Source organism: Choristoneura fumiferana, chromosome 18 (assembly GCF_025370935.1).
Source record: "Choristoneura fumiferana chromosome 18, NRCan_CFum_1, whole genome shotgun sequence".
NCBI lineage: Eukaryota > Metazoa > Arthropoda > Insecta > Lepidoptera > Tortricidae > Choristoneura > Choristoneura fumiferana.
In genome coordinates this window covers 13,973,531-13,992,476 of record NC_133489.1, presented here as the reverse complement: position 1 = coordinate 13,992,476, position 18,946 = coordinate 13,973,531, and the positions used below count along the sequence as shown (strand labels likewise).

General features: G+C 35.8%; 2 protein-coding genes across 4 annotated transcripts in view; one reads left to right on the top strand and one right to left on the bottom strand.

Annotated features, from left to right (window-relative positions):
- Positions 1–18,946, bottom strand: part of LOC141437611 (agrin-like) — a 202,485-nt gene that overhangs the window by 176,330 nt on the left and 7,209 nt on the right. The window lies entirely within an intron of this gene.
- Positions 592–17,898, top strand: LOC141437943 (luciferin 4-monooxygenase-like). Of its 2 annotated transcripts, none has more exons than XM_074101543.1 (10): positions 592–811; positions 6,264–6,471; positions 7,196–7,408; positions 7,890–7,995; positions 8,592–8,745; positions 10,088–10,233; positions 10,882–11,011; positions 12,629–12,850; positions 13,699–13,869; positions 17,000–17,898. In XM_074101543.1, exons 2-10 carry the CDS (start codon positions 6,303–6,305, stop codon positions 17,120–17,122), a joined length of 1,434 nt encoding a protein of 477 aa, XP_073957644.1. In that variant the 5' UTR covers positions 592–811; positions 6,264–6,302; the 3' UTR covers positions 17,123–17,898. The 2 variants fall into 2 exon arrangements, with proteins under 2 accessions (XP_073957644.1, XP_073957643.1); XM_074101542.1 differs by lacking the exon at positions 592–811 and adding an exon at positions 5,971–6,195.

Below are 18,946 nucleotides of genomic sequence, written 5' to 3'. Positions count from 1 at the left end.
AAGTATGGCGCTACTTGCGTGTGATGTCACATGCAAGTATGTCTTTCTCTGTCTTATCTTGACTTTCAAACCTTTATAAGTCTATTATTTGTAAAGGTAGCTTAAAAATTGTTTCTCTATTGGATAACAGACATTCTGAAGTTTAAATTTATAAAACATATAAAAAATAGTCAAATACCGTATTATTTACTATTCTCGTACGTATTAAATGATATTATAACGGATAACTCACGTCTTAAACCGAGTTTAGCTCGACATGTTTCTGGCTATTTCGTAGCCCTTCCTCTCAGGAGCACGCAACTCGGCGGCTGCCGCAACACGCACACTACGCGCCACCGCTCTGCTCGCACGACTGTCCGACGAAGCTAACACCGGCGCACAACTACCCGCATTATTATCGTCATTTTTATTATCAATGTCTAATGTAGGGTAGCACACAACACTAACAACATCGCTCCGTAAAGGCACGTTCACACCAACCGAATCCGAATTTTAACCGTGATTGCGGTTGGTCGGTACCCCCGAGTTGGAAAACAGTATTAAATACTTGTGCTGCGTCATCGGTTGGTGTGAACGTGCCTTTACGGAGCAATGTTGTTAGTGTTGTGTGCTACCCTACATTAGACATTGATAATAAAAATGACGATAAAAATGCGGGTAGTTGTGCGCCGGTGTTAGTTTCGTCGGACAGTCGTGCGAGCAGAGCGGTGGCGCGTAGTGTGCGTGTTGCGGCAGCCGCCGAGTCACGTGCTCCTGAGAGGAAGAGCTACGAAATAGCCCGAAACATGTCGAGCTAAACTCGGTTTAAGACGTGAGTTATCCGTTATAATATCATTTAATATGAGTGAGTCTCACAGTAGTTTCATGTTCAAAATTCTCGTTCGTATTTAATAGGTAGGTTATGTTTTTATAGACAGTTTAAAACTATGGATCGGGCGAATGCGAAAGTGAGTGTTTCCGATCGTGATAAAAATTTGATATAGGTATAGTTTAAGACCCTAAAAAGGACATAATATGATAGTTCTTACTTCAGAAAATTGTACAGTTCCTGCGGACGTCTAATAAACGAATTATTCACAGACAAAGCCGCGGACAACAGCTAGTTAGCTAGTAAAAAGAAAGTCTGTTTAGAAAGCTTTTATTCGTTTACACTTTCTAATAAATATACTTACACTTTTATCAAATTTTATTATTTTAATTATAAACCAAATTTCAATCAATACGTGCTCTAAAAGTGGGTGGACCTTTTATACTTTTTGGTTACAGGTGGACACCAAGATAAACGTGACCAAAAGTTTGTGAAACCTAATGCTGGTTTTTGCCCAACGACGTACTTTACTAGTAATATTTTCATGTTTTAAAAACGAGTAAATATAAAAAGTCATATTCATTTTATATTCATAGTAATAATGAGCTGGCAAAATACATAAACAAAGGCCTGCATTACAAAACTTTTTGTTTTTGCAACAAGTTGATAGCTTCATACTCCTGCATGGTAGTTTCACGGAGTACCTACTCACTACAGGGGGTCTGGTTATTGAACGCGAACGTTTTATATGGGCTATTATTGGCGCCTGCGAAATTGGCCGATATTATAAGTTAGTTTCCATCCAGTCACTTATTATCTTACGAAAAAACTAATATTTATTTTGAGCAACGTATCATTAAATGTTTAATGCTATTTATCATTTTATTTGCAACAATAAAGCTTGAAACACACAGAAAGCGGTGGCGGGGGCGGTGCGGCGCGGCGCGGAGGCAGTACCGGTTGTAATATTCGAGCTAACATAAAAGAGGGCACACAAAATAACGCGCGGGAAGTAAGCGTGGCTGGCGCGGTATTCTGTGTGCCCTGTTTCACGTTAGCTCGAATAGTACAACCGGTACCGCCTCCGCGCCGCACCGCCTCCGGCGTCAGTGTGTTTCCAGCTTAAGCGAGGATGTTTTTCTAGTATGTTTTGAGAAACGGACAAAATAACGCAAAACTGTCAGTACGATCGTGATCCGTCATGGATCCACTAAATTGTAAGCGAGTTAGTGATATCGCATTGCCTAGCACGGAAAATCACTATAACAATGTAAGAACGTTCAACAATGGGTCAGAAATCAAACGGTTGGATAGTGCTTGAAGCATTTAAGGATCGTTTTATGTAAAAAATAGCGTTACAAAAGTATGATGTTACAACCTTGTAAAATCGAAAACACTCGGGCTAAAACTCGAAAACATGCATATTCACAGACATAAAATAAGCTTGTTAATTTTTTCCTCCGAAAACTCCCACATACATAATAAGTATACCGAAAATGTTAGAATCGTTTCCGAAATACCGGAATAAATAATAGCTATAGGTACAAGAATTACTAGTTTATATTATTAGATTTGTCCTGAAATAACTGAGACGATACTAAAAAAATATAAGCCGTTGGCTGGCGCGTGTTTAAGATTTACTTTTTGTAAGGTATTTATTTCTGCGTGAAAACCATTTACTATGTTCTAATATTGTGGGTCTTTTAAGTAAATATCTGTGCGAGCATATTATAACTCTTAGGTACTTATAACGCTTAGAGATGCATCAAAAACAATCGATGCGTTTTTATGCCTGCATAGTTATGCTTCATAATAATTTGTATGAGTCACGTCGTGAGAAGAGCCGAGCGCGTGGGCGATCCGGTCTGCGCCGACGCAGTACTAGTACTAACAAATTACGTTTACCCACTCCCTGAGAGCCTGTAAGTAAACTTTTGTACCGTAAACATCGCGATTTCTTATAACCTGTATTTCTATTAGCCAGCTCAATATGGGTATAAAATGAAAATAAATAAATATGTACATACTCGTATAATGGGACAAACTGACACCAATTGACCTAGTTCCAAACTAAGCAAAGCTTGCACCCTAGTACCCATAGGAGTACAATACAATAATACCTAACTCTTTATTGAACACCAACACATAGTAAGCAGTACAGAAAACACAGGTATTAAGTATAGAGATTCTTAAAGGTAAGCCATATTTAAGCGGCCTTATCGCTTCAGAGCGATCTAGGAAAATAATTAAATTATTATTAGATTCCTACCGCAGCGAAAAAAAAAGCTGATGATCTGGAAACGGCTGAACCGATTTTGATAAAACATGTCTAAGAACCATCGCTAGAAAACCTGCTTTCAATAAAAAAAAACGAATTCAAATCGGTCCACCCGTTTAAGAGCTACGGTGCCACAGGCAGACATAGCGGCCAAATTTATAACACCCCTCTTTTTGCAACGGGGATTAAAAAATGGAACCGACTTCAAAAACCTTGAAAATAATTTTCTACTAGTTTGAAGTTGGTGCCTCAGCACGAGTCAGCAGGAGTGGAACTATAATATAGTCGTCTACTTCACCTGCATACTATATATTGGGCTTTATCCACTCCTGCTGGCTCGTGCTGAGGCACCGACTTCTAACTAGTAGAAAATTATTTTTAATGTTTTTGAAGTCGGTTCCATTTTTTGTTTTATTTATTTTTTTCGTAGCTTTTAGTGATTTGTAGCCAAAGTGCATCTCACAACGATTCCATTAAGCTCAAACATGGCATAGTTATATTATTTTATAACAGAATACCGGTACTTACGGTCTTCATCATCAGGTCCAGTTCACCAAATGCTACTTTCTGAAAGTAAATACTTGACATGGTATTAAAAATTCCAAAATCGCTATAGGTGTGCTTTAAAAATTCGAGGGTTGCCCTCCATTTCTCTAGGATTCCATCATCAGATCCTGACTTAGTAAAGTAGTAGACCGCGAAGATAACGTTTATCGTCTACCGGGAACTATGCAATTTTCTGGTATAAAATTACCTTTTGTACTAATCCCGGTAAACCATCTATTTTTCACACGTTTGGCCACGTGATAAAGAAACAAACGTCTAAACTTTCGCATACTATAATTATTAGTGTAGTGGGTTGGTGGTTATAGATGGGTTTGTGTGATTTGTGTGTGTCTTTACAGTGTTAAGGTGAAGGAATTGCATGAACACACATTTTTTGCAATAAACGTAGCTATCATAAGGTCGTGGGTGAGCAAACTAATTGTTTCAGTTCACTGATGGTGTAAGAAGTTTAGTATAAATTGTGTTTAATAGCGCCAATGTGAGGGCCATGGATTTTTACGGAATCGATAAACCACCGCAATGTTATATACCTAACTCTTGTGATATTTACAGCATCGTATAAATAAGGGGGTACCTAATATATGTTTTTCGTGGTTGTAGTTTCTACTCCTTTAATACATCTTGTCTTACAAGCCGCTTATTTTACTTAACGTTACCGATTCTTAATAAAAAACATAAACATATCTTAACACTACCATAAAATATTACTTTATTCAAGCAACGTTCTTTTGAGAATTTATTGCAATTAAAATTAAGTGCCCGATATCGCTTTTAGAACAACTAGATAGGCACTACTTAAAGTAGATATTAAAATACTCGTTTAGTTTAGATATTTCAGATTTATTTTAAATACCTAAGTTTTTATGGCCAGATAGGTAAGTACGAAACAGCTGCACTACGACAATCATTGCAATATTTATTTAAATAAATTACAGATGTATACCTCCTTTTACTTTAACTTATATGGTATGGTATGGTATGGTTTACTGTCTTTTAAAATTATATGGTTTAAAAAAATAAAAAAGATGGTTTAAAGGTATATAGGTAATAAATAAAAAAAGTAACAATAGTAATAATGTGTGTATTTTAATATCTATTTTGGAAAAATATTCGATTCCTAATTTATGGGTACGTACCAATTACGTACGTACCGTGGGTAAGTACCAAATAAAAAAAATTACGTCTCAGCCGTTAGTTAATCAATAAGAGTAGGTAATAAATGAAATAGGTAGCTAATTTTACTGGATATTTTAAACGTAACAACTGCTGCGGAACCCTAAACAATCAATAACATTATGTTAGGGTAACCTTTGTACGGTATTTTATCTAATCAACTGGGTAATCATTGGATAACATTATCTCATTAATATCGTACATCGTCAAAATCTTTTATCATACACATAAGACTGGTGATAAAAACATAGTAATAAAAAATTAAACATTTAAAAAAAATAAAGTTGCAGTCAATAATCTTCAGCTCTTACATTTTCAATTGATGGACTGAGTTCGAGGAGAAATGGGTAATCTACTTTTCATTTCGACTGTGAGGAAAGTAAAATACTACAAAAAAAATGAGAATAATAATAAATTGAATTACTAACACGGTCGAACGGCGTCTAAGCTGAAGTGGGACTGGGCTGGCCATGTTTGCCGCATGCCAGACGAGTTTTGGGCCAAGATAACCACCGAGTGGATGCCCACCAATTTGAAAAGGCGACCTGGCAGACCTAGACGGCGATGGCGGTATGAACTGGACTTCTTCTTGAAGGACTGGCCCTTGTATGCAGGGGACAGAGAGCAGTGGAAGTATTGGGGGGAGGCCTTTGCTCAGCAGTGGGACAGAATAGGCTAACAATAATAATAATAATACTTATATCCAACCTCCAACGGTACCTTTGAGATGATCCAGCCTAGAGATGAAAACGCAATTTTCCACCCGGCTACCTACCCATGAAAATTTAACTTTCTGAACAGGAGAGATGAAAAATATCTTGTCAGTCAATGCACAGACAGATTTTGTTTGGGCGGAATGACAATTTTTTTATTTTCTTAAAATATTGTATAAAAAGTTGTCTTTATTTATATTTAAAGTTGGTCCAATTTAGCATCTCTTAAATTATTGGTACTTCATTTGTTAACACCTTGTATAGTTTTATTATACAATTAAATATATGACTGAAAAGTTTTCTTTCTTCGCTACCCGTTTAATAACATGTTAATATCCATCTGTGTTGTCTTGGTAAATATATGAAATAGTTCGTTATTGTATTATTTATGCGGTACCCAAAGTAAACTTGACAGTCATCGGGTTGATTATTTTGTGCACATCATTGTTATCTTGACTTCTGAAACACCAAGTATCAAATAGCGAGTGACCTGTTTAGAACGTGCTGTGTTGCGTATAACATTCAAGATGCAAGCGCGAGTTAAAAACAATAATGGCATTGTTTACGGAGAACACGATTTTAGTTTTCCGGCCCATATGAATTACGGAATTTTCGTCGTTGAAAAAATACTACAGTTTAAAAATAAAAAAGCCTTCGTAAGTTTTACATTTCATGAAGTTTAACGAATATTTTCTTAAACATTAAAGAATTGATAATTTTAAAGGTAAATGGCGCGAATGGCGAGGAGCTCACATTCGCCGAAATGGCACATCGGATTGTCAATACTGCTGCATCCCTGGCTGAGCTCGGGGTGAAGAAAGGGGATATCATCGCGATCGTAAGCGAAAACAGAAGTGAAGTGGTCATCGTTTCCCTGGCTGCCTTGTGCTCTGGAGCTACCATCACATTCATCAACAGCGCCTATACCAAAGGTATGTTCCTTGTACCTTACCTTGTTCTATACAATTATTGTGCAGTTTACGGAATAGAGCCATATTGACCTCACAATCTTACGTGTGGCCAACATACACCTGTAACATACGGATATACAGACTGACACAATTAACTGTGGCGAAAGACTAAAAAGTGGCTTAAAGACGTTTAAAGCGGAGTTAATATTTAAATTACGACCACGACTATCTAAATATACGAGATCAGCGACTCGGCAAGCTAATTCTTTGTTTATTGCTCGATCGAAATGTTTAACCGTTCAGCGGTTAATTGACAACACAGGAATTATTAACCTAAGAGCCTTTAGGCTAATGGTTCCCATCCAGTGGTCCGTGGACCACCAATGGTCCGCAGAAACCAAAATATGGTCCGCCAACGCTTTCAAATTTCGCGGCCCATTGATTAAAGTTTATTTTCGGATTGATTCACTTTTTTTTCTTGTAAGTAGTGGTCCCTGCCAACAACAAAGAAATCAAAGTGGTCCCTGGTCAAGAGAAGGTTGGAAACCACTGCTTTAGGCAGACAGATTTTGGAATTAGGTCTAGATGGGGCTAGTGAGCTGTCAGGTAATAGACTAGGTTCAAACTTTGTTCTGACTGTACATGTTACTTGTGACATGGGTTGGGAAAGGTTGTCCATAAACACTTATACAATTCTGCAGAAGACTGTGGGCCGAGGGGTATTTAGCATTTTTTTACTTTTCAGGAGAAATACAACACGTAACGAGCATATCTAAACCAAAATACGTGTTCTTATCACCAAACGCATATAAGAACCATTATGAAAGCGTGAGAGCGCAGGCGTTTGTGAGCAAAATATTAGTTTTTGGTGATTCTCCATCCACAGAGGTGATAAGTTACAATGAACTCTGTCGCCAGAAAGCCGTTTTTTCATCATACAGACCAGTGGATTTCTTCGGTAGTATTTTAATTTTCCTAATAAAAAAGCCGGCCAAGTACGTATCACAGTTTTTAAATGAATGTATTGATGATGTTGTGTTGTGTGATGAAGTGTCAAACCTGAGTATTTAATAATAATTTCAGTTTGATAACTCCATGTGTTCCTGCGAAAAGGAGTCTTGACAGTCAATAACGTGATCCTTTAAAGGTTCCGTTTGTCCTCTTAACATACAACACCCTAAAAAATTAGTAAAGCATGTTCAAACTATATATTTCCATCTAGTCGTACAAATTATTTCCTGTTGAAAGTGTTTTAGTATTCCATATCCTTGTTTAAAAAACCTATGGCATACAGGATCAATAACAATTATAGTAACTATTTTGAAATGTTTATCTTCTCAGTGTATTTTACACTCTCTCACTAACGCACCTGGCACTCGGGTTAGAAAAAATGCTTCTTTCATATTTTACTGTCTTGATAACGTAAAACTTTCTGATAGGTCGAGTGGAAACAGCCCTTATACTATATTCGTCAGGCACGACGGGGTTGCCCAAAGGCGCTAAGCTGACCCACACCAACTTAATCGCCGCGGCCCAGCAAAAGGAGTGAGTTAAATACGCATGAATATCACACTACTATTAAGACCCGACATTTTAGACACCGTCAAGTTTTTAGTGCAAAGCTCTGAATGTCAATGAAGGTACTTTATTTACAAACATCGATAAATACAAATCATAATCCGCAACAAGCTTCGTCGACACGTCAATTAACCGTAACACCAGTAAATCGAACCTAAACTCGATACATTTTCAAAATTAAAGAATCTCATGGAAAATTGTTGCAAACATAAAATTTAGAATAATTGATGTCTCTGATTGTGTCAATGCCCTCAATTAGTGACTACTAGTGACGACAAATTGAAATTGTATGGTATATAAAAACTCTGGTTGGTAGCTTCGTAGTTCGCACAAACAACTGCACTAACATCGGTACATCACATTCCATTGATACAAGACAACATAAAATAGATCGCTTTTTACCTAAACTGCATATTGTTCCACAAAATGTAAAATTCCTAACTGTTCTCTTTTTACGTTTCTGTGTGGAAAGACTTTGTTATTGAGCGTAATACTTCCCGTGTTTTATAATGTTGTTTGTAAAAAATATATAGAAATGTAAAATAATGTCTGACACTTTTCAGACCTTGCCCAGACATATCGATGCTAACAGTAGCACCTTGGTGTAATACACTAGGTTATATTACCATGATGAGAGCACTAGTCAATGGAAAAGAAGTCATTTACCTGCAGAAATTTCAAGAGAAACAGTATTTGGAGACTGTTCAAAAATATAAGGTAAAGCTAAAATGTGTTGTGGTTCTATAGTAACACTGCGATATTATAAAAGGAGGTTATCAATTCGGTTGTATTTTTATATGTATAATTCGGTTGTATGTTTGATACCTCCGAACTCCGTCATTTATAAACCGATTTGTTTTTTTTTTGTGTTCGTCTAGGAATGTCTTCAATTAGGTCCCATAAGCACCACGTCAGGATCTGATGATTGGATCTTAAGGAAATCGAGGGAACTCTTCATAATATTGTAGGGACTCCTATAGTAAATTGGATATATTTAGTAGTAACTCTTGCATTTGCTCTTGAAATTCATCATTTGGTGAAGTGTAACAGATGATGAAGACCACAGTTGACCAGCGAATTGACTACTCAATAACAAGTATTTCACGGGTTGAATTTTAATTACTTTGACACAGTTACTAAGCAATTTATGCTCCTTGTAATGCATATATATGGTCAAACGGGTGGTGAAGCACCAGGACTCCTCAATAAATAATGAATGTCTATGCATCGGAAAAAGCAGTATTTCGTAAAAGGTGACGAGCAGTTGATATTAAACTATTGTAACTCAGATTATTTACCTACACTAAAAAGCGTGAAAAAAAATTATATAACAAAAAATTGAACCGACTACAAAAAACCATGAAAATTATTTTCTACCAGTCTGAAATACAAATACAAATATGTTTATTTATAATGTTTATTGTTTTGTTTTGAAGTCGGTCGGTGCTTCAGCACGAGCCAGCAGGAGTGATTGAAGCCCAATATAACGTGCGTAGGTGAGGTAGATGACTATAGGTCCACTCCTGCTGGCTCGTGCTGAGGCACCGACCGACTTCAGACTGGTAGAAAATTATTTTCATGGTTTTTTGTAGTCGGTTCAATTTTTTGTTATAATTCTTCGCGTCCTGCAATCGTGCCGTACCTAAGTTCATGGGTTCGATTTTTTAAGTAGAGAAATTTGTAGGTACTCATAATTTATTCACGTTAAGATCAAATATCTTTTTACAAGCTTTTATTTATTTTTACCTGTCCCGTTGTCTGTCTGTCTGTAATCAAATCTTGCAAGTTAAATTCGACCAACTTCCAGTAGTTGGATTGACTTAAAATTTGGTATACTTATGTAAATTGCGTGACAATACAATAATCTGTTAGTGACAATCCTGGTAGTCCGGCCACAGACACGACAGGACGGAACTCTTCAACGGTTAATGGCAACGACTTGAAATTTGGTATGCAAAGTAGTTTGGGTGACATACAAGTACAGCCAACAAAAAGTACAGTCAGCAAAAAAGCTTGTATTGAAAATGAAATTTTTACCGAAAACTTTTTACTATTTTAGGCACAATCACTGCTCGTAGCTCCACCATTGGTAGTCTTACTTAGCAAGTCCTCGCTAGTGGACAAATACGATTTGAGTTCTGTTCAAGTTATTTACTCTGGTGGGGCACCTCTGGACGGTGGTGTCATACAACAAGTTAAAAAAAGGTAAGTTATACCATAGCCAAACAAAATATTATATAGTCTCAGTCAAAACTGTTATTTGCATTAACAGTTTTAATATTTTCCCCTAGAGATTCGATAATGGCAAAAATATGAAAAATAAATGACGGTAAAGTAAGTGTAAGTGTAACGTAAGCAATTATAGGTGATAGTTAAAAAGAAGTAATCAAATACCGTGCCTCCACGCTATAAAATCTGTAAAAATACTAGTTCCTTTCTATTTGTTTGTTTGCTATTTCGTTTATACTGTTTGTACCTGTATCTAAATTTCGCCAATAAGTGTAAGTTATATTAAATATAAACCCGGATAACTCACGTCTTAAATCGAGTTTAGCTCGACATGTTTCGGGCTAATCCGTAGCCCTTCGTCTTCGGAGCAACGCGACTCAGACAACAACTCAACAACTCGATTTAAGACGTGAGTTATCCGGGTCATTATATTTAATATGAGTGAGTCTCACGGTAGTTTCATGTTCAAAAGTGTAAGTTACATAAATTTCGCCTTACAAAAATATATACTTACTTAAGCAGCAATCAAAACTGTTTGATTAAACAACGGATTTGAAAATGAATTAGTATAGTAACTGGGGGCAACTCACGTAGTGTTTTTTTTCCTTTTTTTATTTTTTACAGGTTGCCAAAACTACACGGAGTGCTACAAGGGTATGGTATGACAGAAGCAACAGGGGCCGTCACTGAAGAGACAACGACCGACGCCAAAAAAGACAGCGTTGGAAAAGTCGTCCAAGGAAATATTTTAAAGGTAAGTAGGTAATTTAGAAAGAAAGAAAGAGAAGATTTATTCGTGACAACATTCAACATTTGTGTTGTATTATTGTATTTATTTATTGCATACATATAAAATAAGCTCTTAAAGTTAACATGAAACCTGGTAGGGTATAGCATTTGTTGTTATAACTTTTATTATCTATTTACTATTTTAAAATCTTGTATTTTATAATATCTAATTTCTGTACCTATATATATTAATCTTATAATAACTTAACTTAATAAAAGAACATCAAATAACACTTGAGATCAGAAACATTTTTGCCACTTCTAGTATATTTGATTTTAATTATGACGTTCGCAAACCAGTCAGATTATTATACAGCCAGATTACAAATAACAAATAAAAAGGTTTCGTCAAATATTTTTTTTTATTTTTTTTTTATTTGACTGGATGGAAAACGAGCAAATGGGTCTCCTGATGGTAAGAGATCACCACCGCCCATAAACATCTGCAACACCAGGGGTAGGGGTAAAATGTAGCTGTTACATAGAGTAAATCAGTAACCACAATTATGTATTTTAAGTTAATTTCGACATCGTTACTTGATACCTAAATGGCATTAGCCTTTGCCACACTCTTGACTACGATCTGGGTTCGTGTGACAGCTTAACGCACATCTTTAAGACACGTTTTACTTATACGAAATAGGTACAAAAAAATATTAATATATGTAGAAATAAATCCGAGTTATGACGTTAAGTTGTTGCTACGTTTTGTCCAGCGGTGTATTCAATTTTTAATAACTACGGCCGTTGCTATAATAACATATAGCCTAAACAATATTATTCCTATGCAAAATACGGCTGTTCATAAGAGCGAATAGCGTTTTTATTTTTATTATTTTAGACATTACTATAAAATATGCAAAAGGCTACCGACTTTCAAAACCCCTTTGTGAGCTGTACCACTGAGAAATGTCACTAAAGTATTCAGTGCATAGGAAGCCGATATCATTGAATTCCTTAACTAAAATATTTGCAACATTCTACCCTTATTAAATGAAGAATTCAATATGGTACAGGTATGCGTGTTAGGTACAGCAAATATTTTTGAATTTATGCTTTTATTTGAGTAATTTTTGATTTCATGGACAAAAAAAATGGTTTAAAAATATTTAAAAAATGTGAAATATTACAATAATAGTTTTAAGCTATGAAACCAGAGGTTCCAGATTCGAATTGTATCATAATTTGTGAGTATAAATCGTTCCATAATGAATTAAATTAAAAGTTGTGGGGGTTCCCATACAAGAAAGGTATTATTTTTATTTTATTTAGAAAATTTAAATGTTATTATTAAGACCTACTTGAACTTATACTTGATCGTTTTTATTATTTGTTGATGTTCGGTAGGTATACTTACTTCTAGTACCATTCTAAGTTTGATGTTTGTGTGTGTATTTAAAGATAGAACGAAAAAAAAGAAGGGGTTCCCCGTGCAAAAAGCGTATTATTTTCAGTCTACCTCCATAAAAATTCACACAGTTTTTAGCATTAATGTTAAACCTACAAAGTACGTAAACCTACTAATGCGAGTCCGACTCGCACTTGACCGGTTTTTTACTATAATTGACTATTTTATTTATAGATTGTGGACGTAGAAACAAGAAAAACCTTGGGGCCGGGACAGCCCGGCGAAGTCTGCTTGAACGGGGTTGTGCTATTCGACGGTTACATTGGAAAAGCGAAAAACGACGACTTTGACGAAGACGGATTTTACAGATCAGGGGACATTGCTTACTACGACGAAGAGGGATATTTTTTCATAATAGATAGGATTAAAGAGCTAATTAAATATAAGGCATGGCAGGTAAGTCACATAGTTACTGTTGGTATAGGTATTTTATTACCATATTGTTTTTATCTTTATGACGTGCTTATTTTTTACTAGCTTTTTCCCGCGGCAATGCCCGTGGAATGCGGATATCGCGCGCTGTTCCCTCGGGAACTATGCATTTTTCTGGAATAAACTATCTCTATGTCAAAAATCACGTCGATCCGTCGCTCCGTTTCGACGTGAAAGACGGACAAACATACAAACACACAAACATACAATCACCCACACTTTCACAATTTTTAGTATTAAGTATAGATTGTGACTCTTCATCGTCTCTTATTTTAAGTAGTGAAAAGATATCGACACTCCTAGGTATTAAAGATAGCGATAACATTTTACCACATGGGAATGATTTATGAACTTTCCAGTTCATAGTTTAGGTACCGGTATTGTCGTGTTGGCTGAACAACAATAAATAAGCATAAAATACTCATATTTTAGTCAATACACACTATTAGCTGTGCTGATTCTGAATCTAAAGAGTGTTTTGATCACAATCACAAATAATGTAAAACCACTTTTTAATTATGTATTAACACTATAAATGGCTGCATTAGAACACTACTTTTTCATCGAGCTATACAGTTTCTAATGATTCACAGTTAGTTTAATAATTAAACATATTGAAGGTTATTACGGTCTATATACTAACATGTCACGGGAATATATTTATCCTATATCAATAGCACCTATACCCTAATATGTCTAATTAGTTCTTCAATAAAGAAAAACAAACCTTCAAGACAAACCACAAATTTTTCACTTGCAATTTAATTTAAATTATTTTTTAAGGTTTTAATGCTATTTACATGAAAACACAGGTGTCTCCAGCAGAAATAGAAGCAGTGCTATTGGAGCACCCAGCAGTGAGAGACGCCGGTGTGACCGGCGTACCAGATCCCTTAGCTGGGGAGCTGCCGACCGCTTTCGTTGTCAAACAGCCCAGTCATGAGGTCACAGAGAAGGATTTGATTAACTTTGTAGCATCGAAGGTTAGTGAAATATCACCATTTATACATTTTTGCAAAATAGACGAAAGTGCAAGTTAACTGGTAAAATAAAGTTTTTTTTCGCGGTGATTTGTTTGCAAAATATTATTTACATTTTATACAATTTATAAACTTTTCATAAAAGCTTATCCAACTGATAGTGAAAACCGCATCATAAACCGTTGCGCGATTAAGGAAGGATTAGCGGACTTTGTTTTATTCTTTGTGGAGACGAAGAAGACAAAGAGTTAGGAAACTAAAAGAACATTTCAAAATTACCCTTCATATGGAGCTTCATTTTCTTCCTTCCTTTCGTTCAAATGTAGATATAAACTTGAGCTGAACTTCTAGGGTAAACACAGTAACACATGACCGTGCATTCCTTAAATACAATTTATACCAAAAACTGCTTGTGTTATTATTGTGATTGTATATTCATTAAGCAAATTTAACAAAGAGCACTCACCGCGAGAACAATTTAATACCGTGTGGTGCTATTTATTTATTTATTTACCTCTTTTGCACCATTAACACAATTGTTTCTGAAATAAATCAATTTTATTCGAATAAATACAGCGTGTATTTTTGGTACTACCTCAAACTTTAAGGGTAGTTAGTGAAGGCCCTAATTATCACATTTTATTATGTTTTAGTAAAAAAAAATAGACTTATTATTTTCCTTATAAAATTAATTAGCACGCAATGTACCACTACGTGATACTACTTAGTTTTTGTTCAAAATGTCGCACTTGTTGACGTGACAGCTGTCACAGAACGCTTCTCTCTCGTATCAAATTATTGTACGCATTACATTGCTGCTCGAAACTATTTCAAAAATTAAATACGCTCTGGTAGTTTTAATTCTAAATAAAAAAAAAGTTTTGATATCGGTTCACAGCACTTAAATCTTCGTCTAATTACAGTTTGAGGAAGTATCAAAAATACACGCCGTACCTACGTTTATTTTTAATTTAAGTCGCAAAATCGTAATGACTTTTCCAGTAAAGTTTGTAATATCATCGTAAATGTTCGTGATTCCGTGAAAACTACCATTGCTTTTCCGTAAAGTTGTCATATTTTACTATAAAATCACTGGCACTATCTACAAAAACACACTACGGTTTTTGCAAGCTTTTATTTAACTTCGCCAGGTCTATTCATTTGTTTGCTTCATATCTTGCATGCATGCATTTTGATCCACTTCTAATGGTCGGATTGACTTAATATTTGGCACACATTTGTAAATTAGATGACAATGCAGGTGAAGGGAACAAAAAGTACGGTCAACAAAAAAAGTTTGTATTATGAATATTTTATTTAATAAAAACTTCAAAAAATATACCTAAAATAAAAACGACTAGTGTGCTGACACGGCATAATAATAGCACAATTTTAAATTTAAAACGATTTATCTCTTTGGATAGACAATGATGAATGCTAACTGCCATCCCACAACAACCCTTTAGCCCATGTAGGGTAAAAAGCAGATCCGTTTAGAATTAACTTGTCACTCTCATTCTAGCTTCAGACATATTTTATAAGCCTACTATCTTAAAAGGATCTAGATAGCCGGAATTCCCTATTTGCTCGTTGCTAAGACTCTCTCTTTCCGCTTGACTAGTTAGACAGGGACAACATAGCGTTAGGGCGTACGTACCTACATAGTTAAGTTGTAAGGGACAGTTCCCCGGTCGCAGGTGCCTGTCATCTTGGCTGAGGCCTAAGCTACCGCAAGCGGTTCGCGGTCCTACTTCAAATACCGCAATGCGCTGCGACGTGCCGGTGTGGACGGATTATAATGTTAAAACAACCGATGCCGTCGACACAAGATATCGCGTGTTAAAAGACCGTGAACTTGTAAAATACCCAACAATTATTATTGGTACCAATTATAGCTTCAAATATGAGTTATGGTTTAAACACAGTTTCCACATATGCATGCTAGTAATAAACGGGTAACTCAAAATTGGCTAATTGTACTAAAACGGCTTATATCTACTATCGGCAGCCTAAATCGCTAGCACTACTTGGTGCGCAAATTGCAATTTCCTAAAGCAGCTAACTTCAGTCATGTTCCGACTTACTTGCGAGCAAGAAGTTGGCTTTCGTGAGCCGACCGTTATTGCAGAAGGAAAACATGAGCATTTTGAATAACTTTTAAGCAAATAAAAGCATATTTGGATTTACTTCTTTTTAGCACCAAACGCAAAATGAAGTGCTGTAATTCGGATTGCCTCGATCCTTGAATACGACTTGCATCATTTATTATTTTTATTATTTCGCTAAATTTTGCTACATTTTGTAATAAAGTGATATATGAATGCATGTTTTTTTTAAACCTTAGCCCGCGTAGACATTATATACAACGTTAGGGTAAACAAAATTAAATCCTACCAAATAATTTAACGGAAACGAAAAGTGCTAATTACTTAAACTTTAAACTCGATTTGCCAAAATTTAAGATTTTTGAGTTAAGACCGTTTATTACTAAGCATGCGATATGTCTGAGTACCTAAACAAAATTTATATTCGCGCAAAGCAGCCAAGAATCTAGGAAGCGTTCGACTAAAAGCCTTAAGGTGATTTTCCACCGGCGAGGCGAGACGAGACGAGGCGAGACGAGAATTGAAATTTGTATGGCAGTGCCCGCGGCGGCCCGCGGCGGCTCGCGGCGGGACGCGCGAGAATGCATACAAATTTCAATTCTCGTCTCGTCTCGCCTGGCCAGTGGAAAATTATAATTAGACGTATCACACCCTAACCGTTGCCCGACGGCGACGAATTCGTTTATCGCTATCCCGTGTGATCCCGGCAAATCTCCAGAATGAAAACTATCCTACGTCCTGGTCTTAAACTATCATTATATCATTATCAAGCCAGAAGACGTCCACTATTGTACTAATGCCTCACCTTAGAACGCTACGTTTTGTTGTTTCAGTGATTTTCCTCTATCCTACCTGTTAGAACGTGCGAATGAGGTAGATGTAGCTCGCTGGTTCAATAACAGCTTATTTTCTCTGTTTGTAACATTACCTTATTTTGTATTTGTTATATATAGAAATGTAGTTTTCTTTCTGTACCTGTGTTATCTGTATAGGTTTTAACTCCCACTGATTGGCATTTTCTCTTGCAGGTGTCACCGTGGAAACAGTTGCGTGGCGGTGTGAGATTTGTCAACGAAATACCAAAGACTGGGAGCGGTAAAATACTGCGGCGAATAATTCGCGACATGCTCAAGGCACAAAGCAAGCTGTAATTATGTAAACAAGCATAAAACGAGTTGTATTAGTTTGTCTGTAATAATTATGTGTCAAAAAACCTTCGTTTGTTTTGGTTTTTTATTAGCTGTTGTCTGCGACTCCCTTCGCGTAGAATTATGCAATTTACCGGGATTTAAACTCTTATGTCCTTTCCCGAGACTCAAAACTATCTGTATACCGAATTTCTTCTAAATCGGTTTAGCGGTTTAGACATGATGAGGTAACAAACAAACAAATAGACTTACAAACTTTCGCATTTATAATATTTGTAGGAAGTGGGATTTCAAAGTGACCATTACATTTATTGATATTGATATCTACTTTTTCACGGTTAACACTAGAGGCTGTGGAGATTTCTTTCAAATTAACGTAGTTGGATAGAGATGCACTAAATACAAGCAATGTAACGGCTAATATGTATAAAGTAAACTTTTATTTTTCCAAGTAAGTACTTATGTTTTCCCATGGGAGCAATAGTGGTGCGACCTTATAGTTACATATGTAACTATTTTCTAACTATGTATTTATAACACCCCTTACGGAATAACGTAAACCACTGTGACTAGGTAATTTGGATTGTTCTTATACAAGAAAATGTAAAATAATTATTAGTAGTGTAATATTTTTATTTTCATTGATATTCCAATCGGGGACAGTTTCTACAGGGTGACTATTAACAATGGACATTTCTTTTAAATTTAAACTCCAGGGTATGAAACGTGACTAGAGTGCTACAAAGTTACTTCACACTTCTTAAAATATAAATCATTTATACAGGTTGTTCTGAAAAGATTGAATAAATAATGGAACAAAATATCTGCTTCAAGTGATTTCAATACTAAATCCTACGATGAACTTAATATATTGTAGAATAAAAAAATCGAATGACCCAAATGAATGCGGTAGTATTGTGTTATTCAGGATTCAATATTCATTAGTATCAAAGTGAAATGAAATTGCCTACAAGCTGTAGCTTAATTTAATTTAAGTACCTACGACTTGCTCGGCTATTGGTATGAACAGGGAAATTTAAATTAGAGAGTACCAGCAGCAAACTAAATAATTTAATTAAAAACGGTAGTTAATTATTCCCATTTGAGGATAAAATACAGTCGGCACTTTAATCACATTTCTTGTTCGTAAATTAATTTATCTTAGTGAAGTATTTTATACTACCAATAAAGCTTTGAATAATGGGCTATTATCATACCTAGTTAGGATCTAGTTTACAAATTCTTCGCAAGTTGCGAAATATTTACAGAAGCTAATAGCTATTTCAAGAGTAACAAAAGAGTTCTATTATATCTAATTTAGTCATATGACACACACCACACTTGGAATTTTTAAATATACCTACCATTTGCATTTAAATGATAGATAGTGCTATCATTTTAAATGCAAATTCTATCATTTTATTTTGCTACCGGTACGTGAGGCTCTTACGCTTTATTTGCGAGGAACAACAAGCCCACCCGACCGAGCAAGGCTGACCCATCTCATTTAATTATTGCTTCTCTACGACCCGAGTTACGTATGCATGACGAAATTATTACTGCCTACGTTCGAATTGTCCGGAGTAAGCAGAAAACAAGCAGCAAATAAAATCATCCTGTAATAACAAGTTTTAGTACCCTTTTCTATTTCATACTAGTGCCACCCCGCGGTGACGCCTGCTGTGTGCTATCCGAGTTTATGACCACCGGACTATTTTAAAACATGCTCTTTAATTCTTATCGTTTATTGGTACAGAAGTCAACCAATGCGAGCTACCGGTTTGTTTACATTGTGTCATAATTAATGGTTAAACATTACGCAAATGA